Below are 24,564 nucleotides of genomic sequence, written 5' to 3'. Positions count from 1 at the left end.
TTAGCACATGCATTTTCTCATTCGATCGAGATGGTACCAACTCCATTTATACATACAGAGCTAGAGCTGGTGGCTTCCTATCACTCGGAAGGTCGTGGTCCTGTCCTGTCGACTGAGGCTTTACAGCGTCAGGGTGTTGGGGTCGTCTTGGCGGACTTTGTCCACGTCATAGTACGTCGCACTGTCGTCGGAGTGAGCGCTCAGGAACGACTGGTTCGAGGACTGGTTCGAGGAAGCTGATCTCCTGCGGTGCGACGGGTAGTACATGCCGTCGTTCGTGCTGGTGGTGCTCACTTGGCTCTGGGCGTTGAAGTCCACGCGAGATGTAGCGAAGTTGACCCTCGACTGGTAGCCATACGAATCCACCGAGTCGCGCATCGAGAACGCAGACGAGGTCACACCGAGAGGACCGATCTCGTAGCTCTGGCCTTCTACGTCGTTGGTTTCACTTCCTTCCTCCTCAACGCTAACCACGGTCTTAGATCGACTCTTGAACCAGCCGCTGCTGTCACCATCAAAGCTGTTGTCAGAGTCGTTCGAGAAGATCGACATCTTGGCCTGAGGACTGCTACCGTAGCCTTTGCTTTTGCTTTGGTTGCTAGGAGCAGCAGCACCCATTGCGGCGGAGAACGTATTGTCTTGCTTCACAGCCTGTGTCACGTCCGGACTGGTAGCAGCAGATGACACAACCGAGTCCGAGAAGTTCACGTAGGACTGCTCCATAGGAGCATACGAACTGGCCGAGGAAGCTGCCGGGGTAAAGCGCTGACCCATAGTCGATGCTCCAGGAGCAAACTGCCGGCGTGCCATTGAGGGTGCTGGCTGCGCGGCTACGACGTCTCCGTCAACATCCACGTCGTCGATATCCACATCCTTGTGCAGATCGTCCAAATTGAAGCTGTGCTTCCTTCGCGAAGACGAACTACTGATACCAGAGTCCGTACCGGAGAAAGTGCTGACATAAGCGTCGAGGGGCACAGTCGATGGACGTGAGCCGAGACCAGAACCTGACATCCCCGTTGCGATCGAAGCACCTCCTCTTGAAGACTGGCCTCGCGATGACGGAGGGCCTCTCGATGACGATAGACCTCCGGCCACGTGTTGGCCCCTCGACGAGTTCTGTCCTCGTGACGAATTCTGCCCTCTTGAAGACTGTCCTCTCGACGATTTAGGTGACGTTGAGTGTCCCGCTTCATCGTCCGTATTCTTCGTACCAAGGTACGCTGACAGCACATCGTACGTCGGAATTGGTGCCTCGGGGATGGGAGCAGCAGCAGGGGCAAGCGCTGCATTGCTGATCGCAAAATCATCAGCGCTTTGCGTCGAGTCTCCAAACGAGTACTGTTGGTTACGAGAAACGGGTGGGCGAATCTTGCCTTTAGAGCGACTGAAAACCGGAGCAGGCTCCGGGGCCGGCTCCAGCATAGGCACGTGCTCTGAATGACCACTGCGAGAACTCTGTGTAGTACTGTAGCCAGACATCGCGCTCGTCTGCGACTGGTACTGTTGCGGTTGATACTGTGGTTGCTGGTCAAGCTGTTGCTGCTGCTGTTGTTGCTTATTCTCATACCAGTCCACGCCGCGGCCTGCTGGGGTAGTCTCAACTTGCTCGTAGTTGCGAGCGTTGGTGGACGTGTGGTTGCCGAACTCGAGGTTGATGTCGGTGGCGTCCAGGCTGGAATTTTCCTTGCCATCCTTCTTGTGACGACAAGCAACGATCATCTTGTGGATGATCGTGTACGCTTGACGCACGAATAATAGGAGGAAGATGAACATGTTCACACCGATGATGCCGTACGCCACATTGTCGCGCACAGTCTGCGGGAAGTAGTCATCTCTTGCCACGATGAGCATGAGGCAAATGAGAACGACCTTCATGAACACGGACGTAATGCCGATGTAGTACAAGAACCGCAGCAAGTTCGGCTGACGAATTAGCAGCAGGATCAGGTACACCATTGTGATTGCCAGGATGCACAACAGTTGGGTCGTGGCATCCCGAACAACGCCGACGATGGCGCCGGTGAGCACTGCCAGCAGAATACGGGGGATGAAGAAGAAGCGGTTGTCGAAGTTGTACTCGTCGTAGTAGACGCTGTACTTGCTGCTGAACGCTCGCTGGTCATGCTCGTACGTTCCGACGTCCTTGAGCTCGTCGGTGTTGTTGCCAACGACGATAATACCAAGTCCAAGAGCGCACAGCACAACAGCGACAAGTGCAACGATGCCGAGTGCGAAGCGCGAGCTAGAACCGCTTGCTGAGTCGTTCGACGACCCCTCCGAGATGAAATAGCTTCCTGCCATGGCAAACATGTACTGCGCTAGCAGCAGCGCCAGCACGCCGGCCCAAACGACCTTCCGATACCACTTGCGCGCCACGTCACCGAACGATTCGTTCTTGGCCAAGGCGCCCGTTATCAGTACGATCACCAGGTACAGAGCGTGCATCGCCGCGACTACGATGACAAACGTCACGAGCGTGTAGAAGAAGAGGTCGTCTGCGTCCACGCCGATGAGAGCCGAATATCTCGCCGGGCCTGACTCTCCAGCAGCCGCGACGATGCCCGTCGAGCCTGAACCTGAGTCCGCGAGTCTTCTTGTGCCATTGGTACTGCTGCTGGAGTCGTCACTGCTCCCCTTAATCAGGTTAAAGTTGGTCCACGAGAGTTCCTTGGAGAACTGCAACAAGAATGTCGGCGCTCCCTCGATCCGGAGCTGGCTGATCATGCCTGCGAACTGTGCCTGCTCCACGATGTGCGTCATCTCGTAGAAGCCTCCAGAGAAGCTCAGCGCCGCTGCAGCACTGGGCATTATCGAAGCCCAGAGCATCGAGCCCGTGCCAATCACAGCGGCGCCCGCCAGCGAAGTAGCAATGACGCCCGAGGCCGTGGTGCCGGCCTGCGAGTCCAGGAAGTGCCGCGTGCCCGTGGAGTTGGTGGGCCACTGCGTGTTACTGCCGAAAACACATCCGGAGCACGAGTTGGCCTCGACGTAGCTGGCGTTCAGGGCGCCGAGGTCCACGTCCGAGGCGAGGTGGAGCGCCTGGCGGATCTGCTCCTCGCCCCACGGGATGGCGTACGTGTAGAAGAGCAGGCCGAGCGCGGCCAGGAAGGCGAGTGGCAGCAGCAGCGCGCAGAGCTGCGAGATCGCCATGCAGCCGCAGCATTTGGCGGCGCAGCACAACAGCCCCATGACTACCGGTAGCTTCGGGGTGGCGGGTGGATTACCAGTATACGAGGGCGGCGCTCGTGGTGGTGGACCTGCTGAAGCGGAACTGGCTGCCGTTGATGCGCTTGCCTCGGTGGATGCAGAGGCGAGGGGAAGAGCCTGTAAGAGACTCGCCCAATGCACAAAAGTCGGATGGGACGCGAGGTTAGAGACCCGTGTCAAAGTGCAAGTGTTCAGCTCGAACAGCTCAATCAGCTCTCTTCAATATTGACCAATGGAAGCACGCGAAAACGATTCAGACCGTTTCGGTGAGTGCACTTTCGACCAATGGGAGTATGAGACAGGGGTTGTCAAAACAACCGTACATGGAGGCTTCTAGCACGTGCATGGCACGACATTTGTTGGCGCGAAGAAGGCTTCCACTGCATGTACTACATGTAACAGAATCCTTCTTCGTCCTTTGGACAGTGTGTTGAGCGTGCTGTTGCAGGCTCTGATAATCGAAAAGCACGATCGTTTGACGTACGTGATAGGATACATATACGGTAGCTTTCTGTGCGGACTTTTACTCGAAACCACTTCTCTTCTACCGAGAGCGGAGTTTGCTTTGTGTTGGTGAGTCTCCTTTGCGTAGCTTTCCTGGGCGATGTGGGGGTGAAGAATACATGTACGAAGCACGCTGACGGCGAGAAAAAATATACCGCGCTTCGACAACGTCATGTCATGCGGCGACGATGCTTTGACTTTGATTGGTACCTATGTGGTTTACACAATGCGATGTTCTAAATGTACGTTTATCCATCAAACCCGTTTCTAAACTCATTCGATCGTTTCTAAAATAGACTATGGCCAGCGCGACGCACCCGTTTGAATGGTACGGCCGTGCACCGACGCCCCTAGCGCTCGCTCCGTGCCGCCTTCTCCCGCTTATCAAAGTTGACATTGCTCTACCCGTTCTCTTCTTCCCAGCGAAGTCAGTCTCTCGTTCCCCGCGGCTGTGGACGCGCAGTACGTGTTGCAGACGCTCGAGGTCGACGATGAGCTGCAGCCCGACAAAATCCACCGCACACTGACCGTCAAGGGCACAGAGCTCCACGTGTACGTATGAGGCTATTGATTCCGTCTTTGTCTGAGGTTACTTTGTGGTCTATTGGTGCTGACTTGTTTGTTGTTTGTTGTTTGTTGTGCGGCCGTTTGGTTGGTGGTGGTGCGCTGCAGCCACTTCGAGGCCACGGAAATCCGACTGCTGCGCGCCGCCGTGTCTTCGTTCTACGACATGGGCGTGCTTGCCGCACGCACGCTGCTGGAGTTTAAGGAGTAACCGAGGCAAGAGGAATAAAGTACTACGTCTGGGTTGACCAAATCCGTTTCGGCCCATTGGGAACTGCCTCCATCATGCCCGATCCACGCATCAAGTGCTGACAGGCGTCACTGCTTGACCATGGCAGCAACGAGTTAACCTCATTTTCCGTTAGCAACGACTTGGCGCGTTAATTTAACTGCTGGTGAGGCATCTTCAAACGGCAGGCCAGGAGTCTGGTTCGTTTCGACAGACGGTTTGGTTCGCAGCAACACCCCTGAGTATCTGGTAGAAGCTTCCAGCAAGTGGGAGCGCCTCTCTAGTGTGGCCACGCGAATTCACTCAACCGTGCGATAATGCATCGTATCACTGCGAGCAATTGCTATCTGGAGCAGCGGTTGGACATTCCATTCTGCTAGTCGCGGGAGCTCGAAGACACAGAATCAAAATGTCAAGTGTAGCAGCTCGTGAAAGTGGTTCTGGTGACGAGCATAGCGTATCAAGCGTATCAAGCGGGGGTCAATTGCTGCGGGATGGAGTCCATCTGATGGACCGTTGTCCACTACAACACAGTGCTGGCACCTGCGACAGATGCAAGCAGAGAGGATGGATTTTACTTGTAGAGCAGGAGAGGATGGCTTGAGGTTTGCTTGCTTTTGGGATGCGAGCCGACACCGATTGCTCTTCGCCGTGTAGTGTGGGTCTCTGTACTTGATCACTGCTGTCCCACGCCGAGACTACTGTATAGGGGGCGGACAAATCCAAAGGCTCGCCCCAAACGCTGCTTTGAAGCACAGCGGCGGTCAACTTCCCGACATGAAAGGACGACCGCAACTTTGCTGGGGAAAGCATGGTGGGGGCTAGTGCTCCAACGCGATGACTTCCGTTGATTCCGTTGGTCTCGAGGCTCGGTGACGTTAAGCGCGTAGTGAGCGCTGGTTTCGCGGTTTTTAGCCGGTTTCCGGTCTCGTAACGGGGCCAACAACTCCATGCAGCATTTACGCTTCATTTCTCCGGACGCAGAACTATTCCTTCCGGTTGCTCTGGCCTCACAGCCAAGTGAACCCCATGGGAAGCACCACACAGCTCCATCTCACAACTCAGGTATGGGTGCAGTTGAGACGGAGATTGCCAACTTGGAAGCGATCGCCGTTACCAGGGGAAAGCAAAAGCAGTCGGCAACGCAGACAAATGTCCTCGTGGTTGGAAGGGGGGGGGGGCTGCGTGGCAATCGTCCTCGGCCGCTGCCGCTGGGTGTCGTGCACATGCGGACGGGGCTGGAGACGATTATCATCTTTAACCCTTTCACTCGCAGCGCGCCACGTTGTTCACTGAACCTTACGAGATTCGCAAGGTGTATGTACATACAACGCTGGGTGTCTGGATCCCAGCGGTGGTTGGAATGTGACCTGCCACATGGGACTTCCCGAAACAACCGAAGCCATCGCTAATACCTGTACCCAACAGGCGCCCGCAGCAAAACCATGTCGAGACGACCAAGCAGCTGCCGTTTTTCTGAAGCCGTTGTGTGTAACGTGCAAGTTGTCGGCAACTTGTGTCACCGAGACACGGGCATAGCCAGCCGTCGATGTCCAGCAGGCGGGTTTCTGGGCTGTGCCCAACGTCCCTCTCCTGCTTATCCTAGCGAGTTGAGGTCAGCGTGGCGGCAGTCTTTCATCACTCGCCAATCCGCCCGCTTCCAGAGATTCACCGTCCACCTCGGGCTGAAGCATGCCGTCCCTCTTCGTTGACGAGCTGGCTGTTGACACCCGAGAGCTCGTGGAGCGGCACGTGGCCGAGTCGTTCGCGAGCCACCGCCCCGTGTCCTTCGACGACGCGTTGTCCCGCTCGCATCACACGTTGCGCGGTCGCAACTCCATGCCGGCAGTGCTGCGACTGTCGTCGGACTTGGGCTCCAGCCGCCTCTCGAGCTTCGGCAACATCCCCGGCCACGAGGTCATCGAGACGTCGGTCCGCTTCGTGGGCGTCACCCGAGTGTCCACCCATTGCGAGTTCCGGCTACACGTGGACACTGGCAAGGAGAACTTCGTGCTGCAGAAGCGCTACTCGCAGTTCCGCGACCTGCGCCAGCAGTTGCTGCTGGACGGCAAGTCTGCTGCAGCGGGTGAGAAGGGACGCAGCGGCCAGTGCCGCAGTGGAGCGTGTCTGCAGCTCGCGCAGCAACTCGCCTTGCTCAAGTTTCCTCGACGCAAGATGAAGTTCAAGCTGCACCGGGACGACGACGTCCGCATTGCAAGAGAACGCCAGGCTCAACTGCAAAACTTCGTCGAGATGGTGCTGGCAGTGTACCGCATGGCGCCCAAGCGGCAGGTGCGTTGCTGCGTCAACTCGCAGTGTCGAGTGCTCAAGGCTATTCGATCCTTTCTAGACATTAAGGATTTGGGCGAGGACCTGGTTCCGGACTGGAAGTCGGTCAGCAATGGCAGTAGCACCGGTGGTGACGTGCCGATTCTGGACACGCCGCCGTCGACAGGGGGGACCAACCCGTCACCAGTTAGCACGTCGTCCAGCGATGCTGCTGGCTCAAACGGCTCGCCGATCCCCGCGAGGACGTCGGCCATGTGCTTGGAGGAACTGTACACGATCACAGAAGACACCGAGCACGCCTTCGTCTAGACGATGTAGCACGACATAAGGACGGATGCAGTCCTAGCGTCGTGGACGCGACAACCAACCAACTCACCAGTCGCCATCTGTAGTAACTTATTTGCTTCGTTTGTAGCACCCGCTCCATCGGTAATTCAAGAAGATGTAGCAATGGAATCCCATTAATTTACCTTTGCACGTGAACACCTTTGTTCGAGTTTAGTGTTCCACACCTTTAGCCTTGAGCAATTCTACGATCACTGTTGAGACTTTGTCCTCGTCGTTGCTCAGCCCGCCCATGATCTGCGAGGTCTTGCCCCACTGGACGTTGCTCACGAGAGCCTACAACCAGCAACAGCAGGTGTGTCCGTTAGCTCAGTTGTGCTTCCTGTATCCGTTAATCGAAAGCGTCCAACCAGTTGATCAGTTACCTGCTCATGTTTGTTGTCAGTGGTGCCCCGGCCACTCAGACTCGTGTTGTCGCTGTCCCCGGCGCGCTGTCGCGCCCACTTCATCAAGTTGTGATTTCATGGACATACCAGCACCCGATAATGTAAGACATGCCAAACTCCTCATCTGAAAAGCATGAAGTACGTACGCTTCGCCAGCTACTATCGTTTCCACGCGAACGACGCGGAGAGGGTTTTGGTTTGTCGATTATTGGCTTTTGCGCTCGTCGTAGTTGGCCACAGGAGACGCCCGGAACGCCTCGCTCGGTTTGAGCTCCTCTGCCAGACGTCGGTGATAATGGCAGCTTTGGCAGACAGAAGTTCGGCTCGCGTACTGATCGATAGCAACCAAGATCTGGTCGTGGTCCCATGGTTGGAATGTGCTCTTCCTCGTGTCTAGTGAGAACAGTGTCCACCAACTCTTGTTTGTACTGGTTCCACCTCGCCTCCCTCCGCAAGTCTCGCGTGACGCTGGAAGTATCAGCACGCGCTGAAAGACCAATGACTTCCTGGCGCAGCATTTGCTCGGTGGTCGCGTCCTTCAGCACAATTTGTCGGAAATCCACGCGGTCGACACGATACAAAGTGGCCGTCGGTGAGGAAACCAAGACCGAAAACACCGCGTTCGTCACACCAAGGGTAGCCTCGTAAAAGCCAAAGTAGTGCTGACTTCACAAAACGCAGTGCGAGGGTCAGTATGTTAGATAAGCTTCGCGTCGAGAAGCGGTATTACTACCTGCAGACGGTCGATATTTCAACAATGCATGGCTGCTTGCGGCTGTCGTGCTTCTTCTGGTCGAAGGCCGAGTAGCGTTTGACCAGCCTGCACTCACCATGCTTGATGAAATAGAAGTTATCTTCGGACGAGAACCAGCGGAGTTCAGATCAAAGGCAACAACAGAAATGAGCATCACGTTTACTTACTTGCAGGTTCGCCTTCCACAACAATGACATCGTTGTATGTGTGCTGTATCTTCTCCATTCGGTCACACAGCTTCAAGATGCCTTCGTCTTCCCAATGATCCAGGCAGGCCACACCTGCTAAGAATGTCATTTTCTCGCTGGCAGCAAAGACGACAATTTTGCAAGTTAGCTAGTCCACGTGATTGAAAGTTGCGTAAAAGCTCGTACCGGAGGTCACGCGACAGATTGCACGCGCGTAGTGCCATGAACGTGTCACGATCAATCTGCATGAGCAATGTGGTTTCCGTGGCCACAACCGAAGCGGTACGCTGTTGCTCTTCAAGGAGCAGGCCAACGTCGCCGAAGACTTCCAGGGGCTTCATCGTGCGCACAATGTACGTAGCATCATGTGACCGATCGATCTTTCCGCCTGGGTTCAGGAAGCTGGAGTGCACGCGGGCTCGATTCATGATCTCCTCGAACTCGTTCAGCGTTGGGGCTGCCATTCGCGAAAAGTCCATGACGACGCTCATCGTTCCATACATGATGCAGTAGAACGCATCTGCACGATCACCGATTCTGAAAAGCGCATCTCCGTCCTCAAGCTCGATGCCTTTGGCGGCCTTCAAGAACCGTAGTCGGTCTCTCGGTGGCTGCTCGCGAAAGTACTTGACGCGTTGAACTGTACAGCACAACAGCACAAAGTCAATGCAAATAATGACAAGACGTCGGCCGTGAAATTATCTGTAGATACACCGCTTGTAACATACTGTATTGATCGAGGAACTCGTAGTCGGCCTTGCATCTCGCCACTTCGGACAGCAGAAGAATTCGCCTCAAGTTGGCTCGCACCTCCGGAAGTTCGTGGTTTAGCTGCTCCTGCCAGCTCGCCCTCTTCGACAACCTAGCAATGGTCACATCGTGTCACAACATACTACCAATATATGGTACTATCGGCTCTCTGAATGCCAGGCATACGCACATGCTGCGCGGCTTGGCGAGTTCAAGTGGACGACCAAGATGTTGAAGGTAGTAGCCATTTAAAATTATAAATGGCTACATGTACCTAATATAGGCGTCCTATGCTAGGTTGTCTTATGTCATCCACACTACTTCTGAATCTCTTTTTGTCGACCACTTCACTCCCACACAAAGTCGAAAGGTGAGCACGACGTCACATGGACGCATCTGCTGCCTGTTCACGCTTGCGGATGCGCTCCCCCAGCGCCGTATCGCGCGATACAACAACTTCACCACGTATTTATCCCTCTCACATACCTGCTGGTGTCATTTTCACGCAGATTCTCGCCGTCTATCGCTATTAAACTCCCGCCTAACGAACACCATGGACCCCGAGACCAAGAAAAAGTGTTTGGACGTCGTGGAGCACTTTATCAAGCTCGATAGCTGCGGTGTGTTGCCATTTCTATTGAATTAGGCTTTTCCGGACTGGTAGCAATAGACTCACGCTTGTTTCTGTGGCTCCAGAGCCCTTCCGCGAGCGTGTCAACTGGGAGGAATGGGGTCTGTACGACTACCTGCAAGTGGTCAAGGAGCCCATGGACCTGGGTACCATCCGCAGCAAACTGAGCAAGAACGAGTACAAGAAACCGGCCGAGTTTGCGCGCGATATGCGCCTCGTCTGGCACAACTGCAAGCTCTACAACCAGGACGGCTCGGACCTCTATCTGCTGGCCGATGAACTGACCAAAAAGTTCGAGGACCGGGTCAAGACCATGAAGCTGGACGTGGGACCGGTCCCCAAAGCGGACAAGAGCATCCCGTACGGTACATTGATGTAGCTTTGATGTTTTAGTTGGTGAGTTTTAACGTGGTATGTGCTGTTGAGTAGAGCCCCGAGTCTGGAGGAAAAGATTCACTTCAGCCAGAACATCTACAAGATCCCGAGCAAGGATTTGAATGCAATTATCGAGCTGCTGCAGGAGCAATGCCCCAAGGCGCTGGACAAGAGCTCGCCCGATGAGCTGGACATTGTCGTCGACCACATCGACAACAAGACGTTCCGCGACTTGGAGAAGTTCGTTCTGGAGAAGGTTCCTGAGGGCAGTCGCGAGCCGATCTCCACGCCCAAGTCGTCGAAGAAGTCTCGACGGCCACCGAGCAAGAAGACGAAAACCGATCCGTGATCGAAGATGAATGCGTTTTGAGCGTGCCTAATTTGCCTTGACTTGTGTTTCATGCTATGCCACAGCCTTTCTGGATAAAGAGAGAAATGGCGCGTGTATTTAACCTCATCCAGGCACGCAGTGAAAATCGACCGTCTACTTGGACGGTATGACGGCTTATCAGGGTATTTAGTCATCTTTTAATCCCTTTACGCTTCTTCCCTGAGTATTGCTGCTCTCATTGCGTTATTTACTTCTTCTTTCGAAGCATAGTTGCAAGCCGTGTCTGCCGTTGGAATGTGGCCTCGAAGCTCTTTCTCTTCTGCTTTTGTACGGGCTCGTCAGGCTCGTGTCGAACTACGGCAGCTGCTGGCCTACCGCCGAGCCTGGTGAAGTCTAGTGGTGGCACAACGATATTCTGCGCTGGTGATGCTTCATCAGAGTCATCTCTTGGCAACCCAAGCTGGACGGGAATTGCTGCTGAAAGGCGAGCCCCTGCCTTGGCTCGAGTGGATTGCCACTGAGGTGGTATGAACTTAGGTCCATCAGGCTTCAGTGTTGCCCCAGTGCCGTGTGAGGCACTTGGGAGTGGAGCCACTGGCTGCAGTTTCGGCAGCGGGAGTTGAAACTTTGACGGACGGCGCATCGTTTTCCTCTCGTTCGTCGTGAAATCCCGCGCTGTGTGTTGACGACTCGATTCGGGCTGGTATTGGGACGAGCGTTTGTACTCGAGCAGTTCCTCCTTGTGGAGCTCCATCAGCTCTCTAACCACCAGTTGAGAAGGTTGTGAAAGGTAATATCGCGATCTCAAGAGTACGCGACGACCAGAGAAATGCATATTACCTGAGTGAAGGCTCATTGCTGTTGGCGGTGTTCCAGTTGGTGCCGTGAATCTTCTTGCCGGCTTTCATGAGCCTGGTCCATTCCTGCACAGCAAAAAGGTCATGACGCTGGACGATGGAGGCCAAAAGCATGCTCAGCCTTACCTCCTCGTCGTGCCGACTGGTTTCCACTCTGGACGTCACGATTTCTTCGAGTTCGTCATGATATCGCAACTGATCCTCTCGAGCAGCGAGCTGCTCTTTAAGCTTGCCGATATATCGTCGAAGATCCTCCTTACGTCTGCCAAGCTGCTCAAGCACGCCTCTGCTGGACTGTTGAAGTTGCAGTGGCGGGTGATATTCTACATGGAGTTCACGGCAACACTCTCCTGTTACATGGAGCGAGGTGGTACAAAGTGTTCATTTCTGCGTACGCGTTCGTCGCTTGCGTTTTTGCATCTGCTGCTGGAACAAGCCCAGGACGAGCAACAGTAGCAGCACGCAGCCGATGATCAAGCCAGGCGTATCGATCTTCGAGCCTGATGCGCCTCGAATTTGCGGCATTTCGCTACTTCAGCGCAGCAAGGACATTGACAATGTGTCCTGCATGATCAAGCCGTATTTTTAGGCAAACCTCCGCGATTTCTTATGACACGAAGTGCATTTATTTCGACTGGGGCTGAATTGGCGTCCTAAACTGTACAATAAGATAAATAGGAGCACGCAACGCAGCTCACACGTCCGCGACGAACACGTCTTCATCCACAACGAAGGCCGACGCGTCGAAGCTCGGAGCCGGCTGGTCAGATGACGTCGGTGTGAGCCAGTAGTCACTGAAGTCCAGGTTGTCCCAAGTCTCTCCCACGTCCACGGGGGATGTCTTGCCCTCTGGCAACGCGGCCAGCGCCTCAAGTCCCGTGGCATCGAGGCATTTACTAGCGTCTCCCTGTCCGTCCTGAAGGATGCGATCCAGCACCTCCTCGTCCACAGCATCAGGCAGTCGCTGCAGCTCCAACAGCTGTGCGTCCTTGGCCTGGAATCCGTCGAAATGGCCGCCGTCCAGCAGACCTAGATCCTGCAAGAACCAGCCGGTGGGCCCTGAGCTTGCACTGGAGGCCTGCTCGGCCTGCTGCCTGGCACGTGCCTCCTCCTTCATGGCCAAGTGGGCGCTGAGCGGGGCGCGTCGCGCGCGCTGACGCGTCTTCTTGCGCAGACGCTTGCCGGCAGGCTCATGGTCCGCGGAGGCCTGCGCTCTGGTCTTGCGCTTGAGCTCGAGGCGGCGCTGGTTCTTGTTGGCCTTCTGCCGGTGCAGGTCGCATAGGTTGTGGCGCTCGCCGTTGCGCTTGAGCGCGCGCGGGTTCCAGCACTTCTTGCTCGGGTAGCGGCACATGACCTCGGCGTCGTGCGCGGGCGAAGGCGCGGGCGAGGGCGAGGGCGTTGGGGGCTTAGGAGAGGGAGAAGCTGCGCCGGGGCGGGTGGCCATCATTTCTGGAGAGCAAAAGGACGAATGATCTCTCGCTGGCCACGCACCTGAGGCTGCCGGAAGATCCCAACTGCTCCAAATCGGATATGATGGCTACGCGAGCCATTTGGGTGAACCAGATGTCGGTGCAGAGACTCAACCCATAGTGAGCGTCAATGCGCGTGGATTTTTGCCGAAAATCCGCGGACAATTCAAGTGAAGTGACATCGGTGCCACCTTCCTGCACGCCCGGTGCGCCATTGACTGCCGCGGCAGCTCCGAGCGGTCGAATACGTTTTCTGCCCTGCTGACTGCAGCGGGAAGTGGATTCAGCAGGTTGCTTTGCAGGTTATCAGGCCATGCGTATTTGTGCCAGTTGGGACAGTGCCGGCGGTGCGGTGATCAACTTCGCCTGCGCCGTCGGGTAATCCCTCGACTCGGAATCCACGGCGGAATTGTCGCTGCAGTTTGCGGTTTGCGCAGATCAACAACAATCAGAAACTCTGGACTCTTGTTCAGAAACCGAGAGATTTTCGCCCTGCAGTTCTCTTGTGTTTTCGCTGCTCGTATCTTCGTTCTCTTCCACGTGGAGAAGGTGTTTGTGTCCATTCACTTTAGGTTTGCTGTAACTTAAGGAAATTCTTACTTGTGGCACTGCATTCTGGCGGCTTAAATGTTGGCACGGGTGACGAGTGACGGTGCTCGCCGGACGTCCGGCTGCCACGAGCTCTGCAGCGTCGCGGAGCTCATGAGCCCTTCTCCCGATCGAGCTACAGCAGTGGCAATAGGTGGCAGCAGCAGAGTCGGAGCTGCAGCAGCGGTCGATTCCGTCCTCGTCGGGCTGTGCTGCATCCACCCTCGCGCCTCCAAAGACGGCTCCATTTTGGCCAGAGCGGCGACTCGAAGCATAGCACGAGGGCTCCTCGGGTAGGACTCGTCCATCCATGTAGAACTCGATTCACGCCATGTGTCCATTTCGTTGCTGTATGACGGGAGCGTATTACCCATGGCCACGAGTCCTGCTGCTCGCTGCAGGTCTACAAGTGACGGGGTGGCTCGTCGAATGTACTGCGTTGTAAGAGGCACCGCGCCCAGTTCCTGCTCCAGTTTCATGGTGATCGAGGCACGCATGCGCATGCGACGCTCCAGGTCGAAGCCGCTTTGCAGCGGCAGGTGGTTGGGCAACCCGAGCACGGCCTGGCCGGCCTTGCGCTTCTTGTCGAGGCGGCGCTGGTTGCTGTTGGCCTTTTGCCGGTGCATCTCACACAGGTTGTGGCGCTCGCCGTTGCGCTTGATGGCGCGCAGGTTCCAGCAGCGTTTGCTGGCGTAGCGGCACTTGAGCGAGCTGAACTCGTCGTCGGTGGTCTGCATGGACATGGCAATTTTTCGACTGCGGTGGGAAGACGGATGTGTCAAGGCGTGGCAAATTCAAGAGTGGTTGGTACCAGCGTCTTCAAGGTGCGAAAAACTCAGGAACGTCGACTTTGTGAGAGCGCCGGCATTTTTCGGAGCTTTTCAAAGACGTAACTGCAAAGGAGCTGATTTGCGTTCGGAGCGAGCAGCCTCCGCGGCTCCGGACGCACCGAGCGATCTCGCTTCACAAGCAGTCGCTGTCAAATCGTCCCATGGGGGGCATCTGCGTTTGCAGCGATCGCGGCGATCAACAACTCGGTCTCCGATCAGCATGAGATACCTTTGCCACGGTTCCTGCGCGGCCTGATTTCCCGAATCAGTTTCGGCGGCTCAAGCAATTGGTACTGCATTTGCGAGCAACCGAGCAACGTTAGCGGGCCGTGCCAGCAAGAGCGAGACGCCCCGGAACTCGACTCCCGCCAGGAAACGCTGCGCCGCTGGCGAACGGGCGTTTGCTGAATAAGCCCCATCTGATGTCGTCGGCTGAAGTTGCAGCTCGAGCAAGCTGGCAGGAGAAAACTATCTCGGTGCCTGACCGAATCTGACTCAAATCAGTGGGTTGCCACGAACATCGCGTGAGGCAGCTTCCCCGTGCTCTGTGTGCCACGCAACACTCTCGGTGTCTATACTGGCGCCAGCATTGTCTTTCCTCTCTAGTCGGGACTACCGCACGGTACACGCTGACTCACACTTGCGCCGCACGTTGCGGTACACTTGCGAACCTTGAAGTGTTGACCATCTTGTCGACCTGCTACAGCAGGAAGGCGAATTGAGCCGGAAATGCCAACGCGTCAACAACGAGAACGCGAATAGAGGCCAGATAATCGCTTGTCGTGTTGACTTAGCGCACGCTCGGGCTGGCGAGCATGTAGCGTTCGACTACATTGCACTGTGGTCGGAGTTGCAAGAGGAAGCCGGCGGCAATGCATTGGATGTGATGTCTCCTCGGGCCTATCCCCAGTTCGGGCAACGAAGATAATTGGAGATATTTGCGCGGATCGCCGAGCGCGGACACACACACCTACCGACCTGACAACCCATTACAGTATTCGCTTCTGAGCAGTCTGCTCAGCAGACGGTTTGTCTTCGCAAACTGTGAGGCATCCCCGCTGATAACACAGTGGTTCGCCTCACGATTCAGACTGGTGTCTTTGTCACTAGTCGTCGTCATACTTCAGACTGCCCGAAACTGGGAGCTCAGGAGTGTTGACTTTTGGCTCAAATCATAACATGAAGCTGTTCGGTCGTTGCAAACTAGATCGCGCGGAGTGTCCACAGTACCTAGCCGGAAAATATCAGGGAGCGATTGGCAGTGTAAGACTCGGATCTAGTGGTCTTCATCTTCGGCACTCTTTCTTAAAACCTTCGGACAGCTTTACTGGCTAGAAAACGAGCGGATTGTGGAAGACCTTTGGCCAACGTAGTTATGTTGCAAACTTCATGGTTGATTCGGAATCGTGGGGCGATTTGGATACCTGAATATGTGCGGTCGAGCTGAACGCACTTCGCCTCGGTGAGAGCGAAGGTTGCATATCCTTTCTACCAAGTGTAGTAATGCTGAGATTGCCAGTATTAATACGCAGATTGCCATTCAAAGGAGACCATGCTGTGGTCAAGGAGAACTTCAACTTTGTGCATACAACAAATCAGTGTTTGTAACTTCAACTTCATTAATACAAAGCGCTAGTTGTTTCCTCTCAGGAACTTCTGGAACAAGTAGGTCACCACCACCTTCCTTGTCCGCCACCATCGCCGTACTTCAGCAGTGCCAGCAAGAGCGAACAGGGCCATGAGCTCGGCTCAATAAGGTAACCCTGGGTGCGTTAACAAGTCGATAAATCTGACCACGCATAGCCATGAAGCAGTGGCACAATGCCGGGATTTAGAGCTCTTACCCAGCGTTGCGAGCGTCCATGAAATGCGTAGTACAAGTCTTTATCCATTCTCGTACTTTTGACCGCTGGAATTGACAGAGAGTAGAATACTCGGTTGGGTGAAGCGTTTTTGATCGACGTCAGAACGAGATGCCGCATCCGATGCTTAGCGCCGGCTCCTTCTTGCAACTCCGTCTTCGCTCCTTTGCAAGCATGACAGACATTGCAAACACAGCTAGCTTGCTGCACTACCTTTTGCAGTAGAAAAGAGGAAGCACAATGTTGACGCCAGTATAGCGCTGCGCAACATCAAAGGGTAGGGCTGCCACGCATATAGAGCACGAGAAAACTGCCTCACGTCACGCGCATGACAACCCACTGATTTGAGTCAGCGACATGCTCTGAGCGCCAGGCGATGATTTGCCCGGCAAGTTTATTCTGCCGTCCTCGCTGCAACTTCAGCCTCCTACGACATCAGATGGGGCTCAGGAATTTGTCTCGATGTAAACTACATGCAGAAATCGAGACGCAACCAGTTCCGGCAATGCACGACCAACGATATGAGCTAGTCTTAGTCATCGTTGGTGTTCCTGATGTGTTTAATCGGCGTCGGCAAGAAATTATGATGAAATCCAAAGAGGGTCAGCCTGGACTCCAATGGGCACGTATGGGCGTGGCCTAAGCTGAAAGCAAACGCGCTTTGGCGAGTGGGTGAGCTTGGTACTGTTGATTCTGGTACGAGCGTTTATCGTAACGTAGGTAAAAGCTCTCCACTACCGTTTGTTTTTACAAAAAATGTTTCTTCAGCTTCGCTGGGTCCAAAAATGGCGTTCTTCGAATGGATGGGGGACTTTGCTGTAACCGGAACGACGGAGCGCTCATTTTTGCCTTCGTCTGCTACGTCGAACGTACAAACACTTCAGCTCGGACAAAACTTGGCCGAAGCATTGAACTCTTCTCACTCCAGAAACTTGGCTTCCAACAGCACGGGGAGATTCCAATCTACACCCCAGATATGTTTACAATACCGATGGATCAATTTTCCCGTACGTGTTGATGATAAGTCTCATGTTTTAGCGGTTAAGTTGGACGGAGGGAGGATGCAGCTCGTCCAGAAACAAATTGTTCTTCGTGACAAACTCCAGATCGAGAAGGAAGGTTTTGTATGGCACCAAAGCTGACTCATCCTGGCGCTCCACGATGTACAAGAGTTGGCGCGACTTTATCTTCAGTTCGCTTAACGAAATGCCCGCGTGCTCGACGAAGGCATCAAACTCGTAGCGGTTTTCACAGCACACACACGTGATTTGTCGCGCCGTGGATGCGTTACGATTAAAAGCTAGCCAGCCAGACTTCCGCGGGAACGAGTCATCCGGCACCGGCATTTGTGACCTCATGACACGGTCAGCAAGCCCGCCATTCGCCATGTTCATCACGTAGCTTGGTGGAAGACACACCACCTGCGCCACGAACTCGAAGCTTGCTGGATCCGTCACACGCGCCACGATGGGGCCCTTATCACCTTTGTGCTTGGGGCGCTTGAATAAAGCAAGTGCGCGGAGCCTCGAAGGGGAGCTGGAGGGCTCATCCGCCGCTGCCTCCGGGCTTGACATAATGGAGAAGCGTGTCTCCTTCGCGGTGTGGCTTCTACGACCCTTGGTCGGCGTAATAGCCGCACTTTGACGCCGACACCAGTCCCTAAAAGCCGGCTGAAACTGGTCGAGTGGCGTATGCTGCGTAGCGTCACGATGCTCGACAAACAAAAATGGCACCGGGTCTTCGTTTGCACATTTTGGGTCCTTGACCAAGCTACTGTCCGTGTGGTGTACGAATTGGGAGTAGAAGAAAAATTTGTTACAACAGTCGCACAAAACAACGGGCAACTTCTTCGGCAACCACTTGCACTTTCCTGTCTTCATGACACCTGATACTCGAAGACTTGATGTCCGTGAACACATGACAGGAAAGCACCAACCACCAGTTTTGTCATCTCGCACTACTCGTACTGCACCGACAAGGTCGTCCCCTGATAGTTCGAGTTGCTCAGGCTCACCAACCGGCTCGTGTGCAACCTTCAGTGCTTGGTGTTCCTCCATTTGGGGAGTCGTTGGCTCATCGCTCACCAGTTTTGCTGAAAAGGTGCCTTCATCGGACGGCCCCAATTGCTTTGACTGGGTCGCAGCTTCGCTTCCAGACCCAGCATCGAGATCCATTTTCTGCTTCTTCTGTACATCTATTTGTTCGTTCTTCGCCTGGAATGCCTCGATAATTTCTGGATTTGAGTGTTCTTGTTTAACTGTGTTCTCATCTTTGTGCTGCTGGAGCTCAATCGTACGTAGTCGCTCCACCATATTGTTGATTTGCGGCTCTTTCGTTAGGGTAACCCCCAATTTTTTTGCTTCTAAGCGTCGCCCACCATTGTCATCTACCTCCATTGGCTCCTCTTTTGCCACAACGTTCTTAACTCCACTCTCCGTATCATTGAGCACGCCCAAAGCTTCCATCTTCACGGCGTCGCTTTCCTGCTTCAACGCTTGACCTTTTGATGACACACCTCGCGACGTTGATCGTCGTGATACCTGTGCACTTAAAATTTGCTCGTCAGGAGTCGCCCTACCTCCTCGTGTACGCCTACTGCGTGAGGTTGAGTTCGAACGACTTGACGCCGGAACTGACGGCTTTCCAGCAGTTTGTGTTTTGGCTTTCTGGTCCTTCAGCTCTTTCTTGCGCTGCCTCTCCAACTCCATATCGTTCATCATCTTTACCAGTTTTCGCTGGCGATAGTAAATCAGTTTTTCTGGTTGTGTGCAAGTCGGGCAGTCGCAATCCCACAGAAACCCTCCACTCTCATAGAAATCCAGGAACGCAGCCTTGCACGACGCACAACGGAAAATGTTACCGCGGCGCTCCGGCACCTCAAGCTGCAGCCGCTCCATCTGGTCCAAAATCGGTGCGTTCACATCGACAAAGGGCTTGAAAGCAGTTAGCAAGCATCCGGCATGGTACACGCGTCGACAGCCCTGGCAGTGCAGCTGTACACAAATGTTGGTCACTTTCTTGCAGAACTCGCACCTCCTGTCCTCCTCGCCATCAGCCTGCAGCTTGTTCTTCGCTTTTCCTTTCGGAGTGGGCGAAGTAAACGGCAGTGGCGGCATGTCCGTGATGATGGGCGCTGCCTCAAACACCGCCGCTTGACGTCGTTTCTTGCCTCTCGACGTCGACGGTTGACTTCCACCACTAACCTCCTCCAGAGGATTGTGCACTAACTTTGTAGTCACAGAAGTGGCCGCTAGCTTGGACCTCTTGGCTGCAGGACCATTAACCCCTTCCTTCGTTCGTTTCTTGGCACTAAACTCCCCGTCCTGCTCAAATAACTTGGGGGTTGTAGATGCAATGAGCATATTTAAAGACCCTTCCTCCTCCTTGGCTTGGCGTGTGATCCCTGCATTGGCAGCGGCCGCAGCGACTCTCGATGGTCTTTTGCTCGTCTCCTGGATATAAATTGCGGCAGATTTCGGCGACTCCTGACCACTCAGCGCCCTGGCCAGTGTGACGTCTATCGGTTGTTCCTCCTGCTTAGCTTGTTCAGCCATCACGGCGTTGGCTGCGGCCGCTGCAGCGCGAGGGCGACTGGTTCTCGCTTGAAGCTGCTTGAGTTGCGGCTCCTGCGCGGACTGAGAGGGTGAAACTTGGGCGGGGACTGCTGCTGCATCTTGTGAGGGCGACACACGCGGAGAATCGAGGATCGAGCCCACGCCCATGGGCGCAGAGGTCTCCGCCAGCGACGACGTCATGCGCGGCAATGTGGGGAAGTGCTTCTCCACTCGAATCAACTAGGAGAAAGAATAAGATGATGGAAGATAGGTTGTGTACAGATTGTGTCCACATGGCTACACAAAGGGCAAACATTAGTCAAATACCCGCGATGCTGAACGCAAGCACCATGTGACCTATGTTTCCTATGTGAGCTACCCAGTCCAACGCTCCATTCGTTTCTCGGAGCACTTGTATTATTATCTGATCCCCTGCATTTGCAACCGTTGGTAGCGAAACTTCCGACACTGGCGCACACCAATTATTGCATTCACGGCACACTACCAAGCGCGACCCACATCTGATGATATGGTGAACAAACGCAGCAAGAACAGGCGACGGGCCTCCTTGTCGACCCACAACATCCAGCGTGCTGCAAACCCTGAACGCCGCCGCAGTGAAGCTACAACCTCTACGAAAACGAGCGAAGTTAGCTCTGCCGAACCTGTAGCCGAGAACGCCCAGCTTTTACCAAATCCGCTGAGGTTGACTAATGATGGAGATGTTACAGCAATGGAAGAAGGACAGCTCAAGAATGACAAGAAGAAAAGTATTCTCTTGTCGCCAAGGCTGGATGCTCAACTTGGTGGATACCCACCCGATTGTGGCACCAAGGAGCTGAAATACCTCTCGTACGCCAAACTGGTGCATGATCGTGGAACGACTCACCCGATGCGTTACTCAACGACCCACGTGGACGCACTGGGTTTCGCCATGCCAGAGCGATATCCGTTGTTTTCCACCGACTTTGGCGCTCACTCTTTTCACCACCTGCCGACTGACTCGGTTGTTCTAAGCCAGTATGGCCTCGGGGTCGCGCTTTACTTTAAGTATCTTAAGGTCATCACGTGGCTTTTTCTTCTGCTTGCCGTGATCAGTGCTCCTGCCTTAGCAGTCTACATCGTTGGCGGCGGCACTTCTATCGCGGAACTTACTGCTCTCGCACGCCAAGACCTTCCGTCCGTCTTGGGAATTACCAGCATTGGCCATCTCAGCGAGGCCACCAGTGTGTGTGATCAAGCTTTGGAGAATGCCGAGCTGTCACTCACGTGCTCAGCGGGTGAGATCGGATTTGTCAAGGCAGTGTATTCGACCTATGACACCCAAGGGTCCTGCGCATGCCCCGAGCGCAACAAAGTTGCTGAGGGTTCTGGGAAGTGCCGAGGTGACGCAGAAGGATCGGTTTGCCCAGCGGACGGTCTGGGTTGTTTTCTAGGCGTGCACCCAGTCTCCCTTCGTCCTTGCTGCTCATTTTCACAGAATACAACGACTAAGACCCCATGGTTTGACGACATGCGCATTCAAGCAAATGAAGGTTGCCGCTCTCGCATGGCCCAGCAGATAGTCGAGGGAATGTGTCTGGGCAAGAAGAGCTGCACGCTTAATGTCAGTGAGGCGATCACTTACGCGTGGGAACCTGATGCCAACTACAGAACCAATTGCTCCAAAACTTCAACGATTATCACCATTGATAGCGTCGCTAACATCACCAAGGAGGTGTGTGAAGTGCGTCTGAATGACGATAGCGACTACTCGAAGTGCGATGACGCGTCTCGTGCACTCATCGTGTACGGGAGGTGTTTCACCACTCGTGTTGACTTATCTAGTGCCTGGAGCCTGAAGATTATCGGTTGGGATTCCATGAGTGTAAGGGAGGCAGTTTCTTCAGGAGTTTTGGGGTCTAACAAAGGTCTAACGTTGATTTGCTGTTTAGCGGCGCGAGTTCTTGGGGCTGGCGGTAGGGTGTGATATCTCCTGTAGCCTCGCATTCTTTGGTGTTGTTGTTTGGCTACGACGGAAAGAGAAGGAAGCTGTAAACCGCATTGCCCAGAACCAAATCAAGGCTCTGGACTACACCGTGCAACTCGTGAATTTGCCGCACCATGACGATCTCAATCTGCTTCGACAAGAGGTGAGTCCACCATTATTCGAGGTGCTGGATGCACCAAAGCGTCGTTCATTCTAACGCTAGTTCGGTCTGACTAGATCCGACTACATCTTGAAGCAGTCCTAAGTAACGCGCCACCATTCGCGGTGGAGCTTGATCGTGTGCGTGTTGCGGACGTCCAATTCGGCAAAAGCGCGTCTCGCCACTTGCGTTTACTCGGTCGTCGTGGAGCTATCGTACGACACCTCGAAATTGCACAGCAGCGTCATGAAAAGCTAAAGCTGTTGAGTGGGCGACTGGATGAGCGCGTTTACGCCAGACGCGAGAAGCGACACTTAAAGGCTATCCACAAGCTAGAGACGAAGCTGCACGGCTTCAACGTCAAACTGGAGCGGTGGCATGCTCGTCAAAAACAACGAAATATCTCTCAAGCTGTCACGGCTTTCGTGACATTTGAAGAAGAGGAGGGCGCCCACCGCTGCCTGCAAGAGTACCCGGATCTGGGATGGTTCCACCGTCTTTTTCAACCGTACTACAAGCGTCTTCATGGCAAACGACTTCGCTTTCGCCCAGCCCCAGATCCGACCGACATCATTTGGGAAAACCTGCATCACCCGTTCTTTGAGCGTGTCTTTCGACAACTGGTACGCTTTTAAAAACCTTGGTACGAGTATCTCATCGTCTAACGTGCGTTCTCCATATGCTGTCCGGCAGATTGTTGCGTTGATCACGCTCGCAGTGTTGTTTGTGAGCTTCTTACTGATCTTCGCGGCAAAGGAGCAGAAGACCAAACTCGAAAGGCAGTTCGGCCGACCATCAAGCTGTCCTGTTGATGTTTTGAAAACCGACGTCATTCAAGACGAGCAAAACAAAGTTTCAGGGCTCATGCCGTACAAGGCGCTCGTTGAATGCTACTGCAAGAACTTCCTCACCTCTCAGTAAGTTCATCACAGTTTGCAAGCCTTCCATTCTCAAACTGTGTGCTCATGATCAGACTTTAACTTTGTGCTTCGCTTGATGCTATTACTCAGCTCTTTCCGCAGCATGATGTACGAAAGCTTTTACAACTCAGAAACTGGAGAAGATGAAATGCTCTGTCGGACTTGGGCCACAACATTTGTGACGACCCAAGTGCTGTCCATTGCCTCGGTGCTGCTAGTTGTAGCTGTGAACCTCATTTTGGCTCGCATTCTCAATGGTCTGGTCGCTATGGAGAAGCATCACACGCAATCGAGCCTTGTGGTGTCACGAGTCACCAAAGTCTTCATCGCGCAATTCTGCAACACCGCGCTGTTGATGCTTGCCATCAATGCGAATGGCAAGTATTTTTCAGCTTCACCGACAAGCATGAGTACCACCGGAGGCTTCTCAATTGGTGCACTACAGGTGTTGAATGGCGAGTATTCAGACTTTTCAGCGGAATGGTACAACGACGTCGGTGTGGCGCTCATGCTCACCATGATCATCAATTCGTTCAGCATGCACGCGTATCTCTTAGTCCAATACATCGTGCTCAAAGCTCGCCGCTTCATCGATCGAGGATACTCTTTCAACCACTCCCTCACCAAACAAGACACACAGCGTGATCTTGAGACACTATATCGTGGACCCAAGTTTGATCTCGCTGCACGCTATGCCCAATCGCTCACCTCGATCTTCATCATGTACATGGTAAGTCTGAATTGATCTCACATTGTCCCCACGCTGCAAAACTAATCTAGGGTTGCAGTTCTCGGCAGGAATGCCTCTGCTTCATTTCATCGGATTTGGGGCTATGATCATGACGTACTGGGCCGACAAATTCAGTAAGCTGTCATGGTAGCGAAGACTTTATATCGTCCAGTGACTCACGTTTTCCAATGATCGTTGCAGCATTTCTCCGTATCGCTCGGTCGCCACCTTTGTACGATGGTCAGGTTGCCACTGCGGCAGGATCTCTGCTTCCTTATGCAGTGCTGATGCACTGCCTCATTGCCATGTGGATGTTTTCAAACGACCGCATATTTGAGTCGGACAGTGACGTGTCCAAGGAGGATTCCTCGGTCAACACCACCTTCAGCCCCGGTGATGGCATCCCATTATTTGACGCAGCTTATCGAGGTCAGTTAATCTCCCGCGTCACCCGCCCGCAGGTCGTCATCCTTTTCGCCTTCTTCGTGGCTGGCTGCACTATCGTGGTAATGCGCACCGTGCTCTTTGAATATGTGCCGGCGCTAGTACGCAGCGTTTTGCCAGCACTTGCTCGATTACTGGAAAATCCCCGTGTTGCGAAGGGCATCCCTAACTACTTCGATGGTACGTGTGCTTCTTCGAACTGTTCATGACAACCTCTGATTGACTTTTCATGCTTTTAGCCATTCCGACGCCTTGTCTGCAAGAGAAATTGGCTGCCACGGGCGGTACGCAACAACTTCTGCGGCCGGACCTGCGCGCCAAGTACGAGCGTGCTCTGGTTAGCCGGGTCGCACAGGAGGAAGTTCTGTCAAAAAAGCGCTCGGTGCGTTCCATGTCAGCGACTGAGCGCTTCAACCAGGTAAACTGGATCGTCGGCTGTCATTCCTATGGTAAGTCGCTCTTTTATCGCCATCAGCAAGCAGCAACCCTGACCAGTGCTTGTTTCATTCCAGCTATCAGCGACAACAGGGAGTACGTCGCGAAACTTGCCATCGACTCGCACCTCTCGGAGGAAATTCCACTCGATCAGATTTTCTAGGACGCAGGAACAACTCTGCCCTAGGTG

At 54.1% G+C, this 24,564-nt stretch overlaps 10 protein-coding genes across 10 annotated transcripts; 4 read left to right on the top strand and 6 right to left on the bottom strand.

The window, feature by feature from the left end:
* Positions 1 to 120: 120 nt before the first annotated feature.
* KRP23_6260 (uncharacterized protein) lies at positions 121 to 3,153 on the bottom strand (the record flags this gene model as incomplete). Its single annotated transcript, XM_067891429.1, has 1 exon — positions 121 to 3,153. One exon carries the CDS (start codon positions 3,151 to 3,153, stop codon positions 121 to 123), a length of 3,033 nt encoding a protein of 1,010 aa, XP_067745786.1.
* Positions 3,154 to 4,013: 860 nt separating this feature from the next.
* On the top strand, positions 4,014 to 4,489 carry KRP23_6259 (uncharacterized protein; the record flags this gene model as incomplete). Its single annotated transcript, XM_067891428.1, has 3 exons — positions 4,014 to 4,042; positions 4,138 to 4,266; positions 4,387 to 4,489. The coding sequence occupies 3 exons, from the start codon at positions 4,014 to 4,016 to the stop codon at positions 4,487 to 4,489; spliced, it is 261 nt and encodes an 86-aa protein (XP_067745785.1).
* A 1,710-nt stretch (positions 4,490 to 6,199) lies between these two features.
* KRP23_6258 (uncharacterized protein) lies at positions 6,200 to 7,105 on the top strand (the record flags this gene model as incomplete). The annotated part of the gene is made up of 1 exon (XM_067891427.1): positions 6,200 to 7,105. One exon carries the CDS (start codon positions 6,200 to 6,202, stop codon positions 7,103 to 7,105), a length of 906 nt encoding a protein of 301 aa, XP_067745784.1.
* A 189-nt stretch (positions 7,106 to 7,294) lies between these two features.
* On the bottom strand, positions 7,295 to 9,411 carry KRP23_6257 (cAMP-dependent protein kinase type I-alpha regulatory subunit; the record flags this gene model as incomplete). Its single annotated transcript, XM_067891426.1, has 7 exons — positions 7,295 to 7,417; positions 7,860 to 8,193; positions 8,261 to 8,381; positions 8,449 to 8,585; positions 8,656 to 9,109; positions 9,198 to 9,321; positions 9,406 to 9,411. The coding sequence occupies 7 exons, from the start codon at positions 9,409 to 9,411 to the stop codon at positions 7,295 to 7,297; spliced, it is 1,299 nt and encodes a 432-aa protein (XP_067745783.1).
* Positions 9,412 to 9,772: 361 nt separating this feature from the next.
* Positions 9,773 to 10,574, top strand: KRP23_6256 (Transcription factor GTE4; the record flags this gene model as incomplete). Its single annotated transcript, XM_067891425.1, has 3 exons — positions 9,773 to 9,839; positions 9,916 to 10,210; positions 10,280 to 10,574. 3 exons carry the CDS (start codon positions 9,773 to 9,775, stop codon positions 10,572 to 10,574), a joined length of 657 nt encoding a protein of 218 aa, XP_067745782.1.
* A 229-nt stretch (positions 10,575 to 10,803) lies between these two features.
* KRP23_6255 (uncharacterized protein) lies at positions 10,804 to 11,938 on the bottom strand (the record flags this gene model as incomplete). The annotated part of the gene is made up of 3 exons (XM_067891424.1): positions 10,804 to 11,317; positions 11,397 to 11,736; positions 11,809 to 11,938. The coding sequence occupies 3 exons, from the start codon at positions 11,936 to 11,938 to the stop codon at positions 10,804 to 10,806; spliced, it is 984 nt and encodes a 327-aa protein (XP_067745781.1).
* Positions 11,939 to 12,107: 169 nt separating this feature from the next.
* Positions 12,108 to 12,860, bottom strand: KRP23_6254 (uncharacterized protein; the record flags this gene model as incomplete). The annotated part of the gene is made up of 1 exon (XM_067891423.1): positions 12,108 to 12,860. The coding sequence occupies one exon, from the start codon at positions 12,858 to 12,860 to the stop codon at positions 12,108 to 12,110; it is 753 nt and encodes a 250-aa protein (XP_067745780.1).
* Positions 12,861 to 13,505: 645 nt separating this feature from the next.
* Positions 13,506 to 14,213, bottom strand: KRP23_6253 (uncharacterized protein; the record flags this gene model as incomplete). The annotated part of the gene is made up of 1 exon (XM_067891422.1): positions 13,506 to 14,213. The coding sequence occupies one exon, from the start codon at positions 14,211 to 14,213 to the stop codon at positions 13,506 to 13,508; it is 708 nt and encodes a 235-aa protein (XP_067745779.1).
* Positions 14,214 to 17,196: 2,983 nt separating this feature from the next.
* On the bottom strand, positions 17,197 to 19,917 carry KRP23_6252 (uncharacterized protein; the record flags this gene model as incomplete). The annotated part of the gene is made up of 1 exon (XM_067891421.1): positions 17,197 to 19,917. The coding sequence occupies one exon, from the start codon at positions 19,915 to 19,917 to the stop codon at positions 17,197 to 17,199; it is 2,721 nt and encodes a 906-aa protein (XP_067745778.1).
* Positions 19,918 to 20,245: 328 nt separating this feature from the next.
* KRP23_6251 (uncharacterized protein) lies at positions 20,246 to 24,537 on the top strand (the record flags this gene model as incomplete). The annotated part of the gene is made up of 9 exons (XM_067891420.1): positions 20,246 to 21,583; positions 21,651 to 21,848; positions 21,923 to 22,468; positions 22,539 to 22,762; positions 22,856 to 23,495; positions 23,554 to 23,629; positions 23,697 to 24,119; positions 24,179 to 24,388; positions 24,452 to 24,537. The coding sequence occupies 9 exons, from the start codon at positions 20,246 to 20,248 to the stop codon at positions 24,535 to 24,537; spliced, it is 3,741 nt and encodes a 1,246-aa protein (XP_067745777.1).
* Positions 24,538 to 24,564: the final 27 nt, after the last annotated feature.

This window comes from Phytophthora ramorum (genome assembly GCF_020800215.1).
Source record: "Phytophthora ramorum isolate Pr-102 chromosome Unknown Phyram_PR-102_s0005, whole genome shotgun sequence".
Taxonomy (NCBI): Eukaryota; Oomycota; class Peronosporomycetes; order Peronosporales; family Peronosporaceae; genus Phytophthora; species Phytophthora ramorum.
The sequence above is the reverse complement of the archived record's forward strand: the minus strand, read 5'-3'. Positions and strand labels throughout refer to the sequence as shown.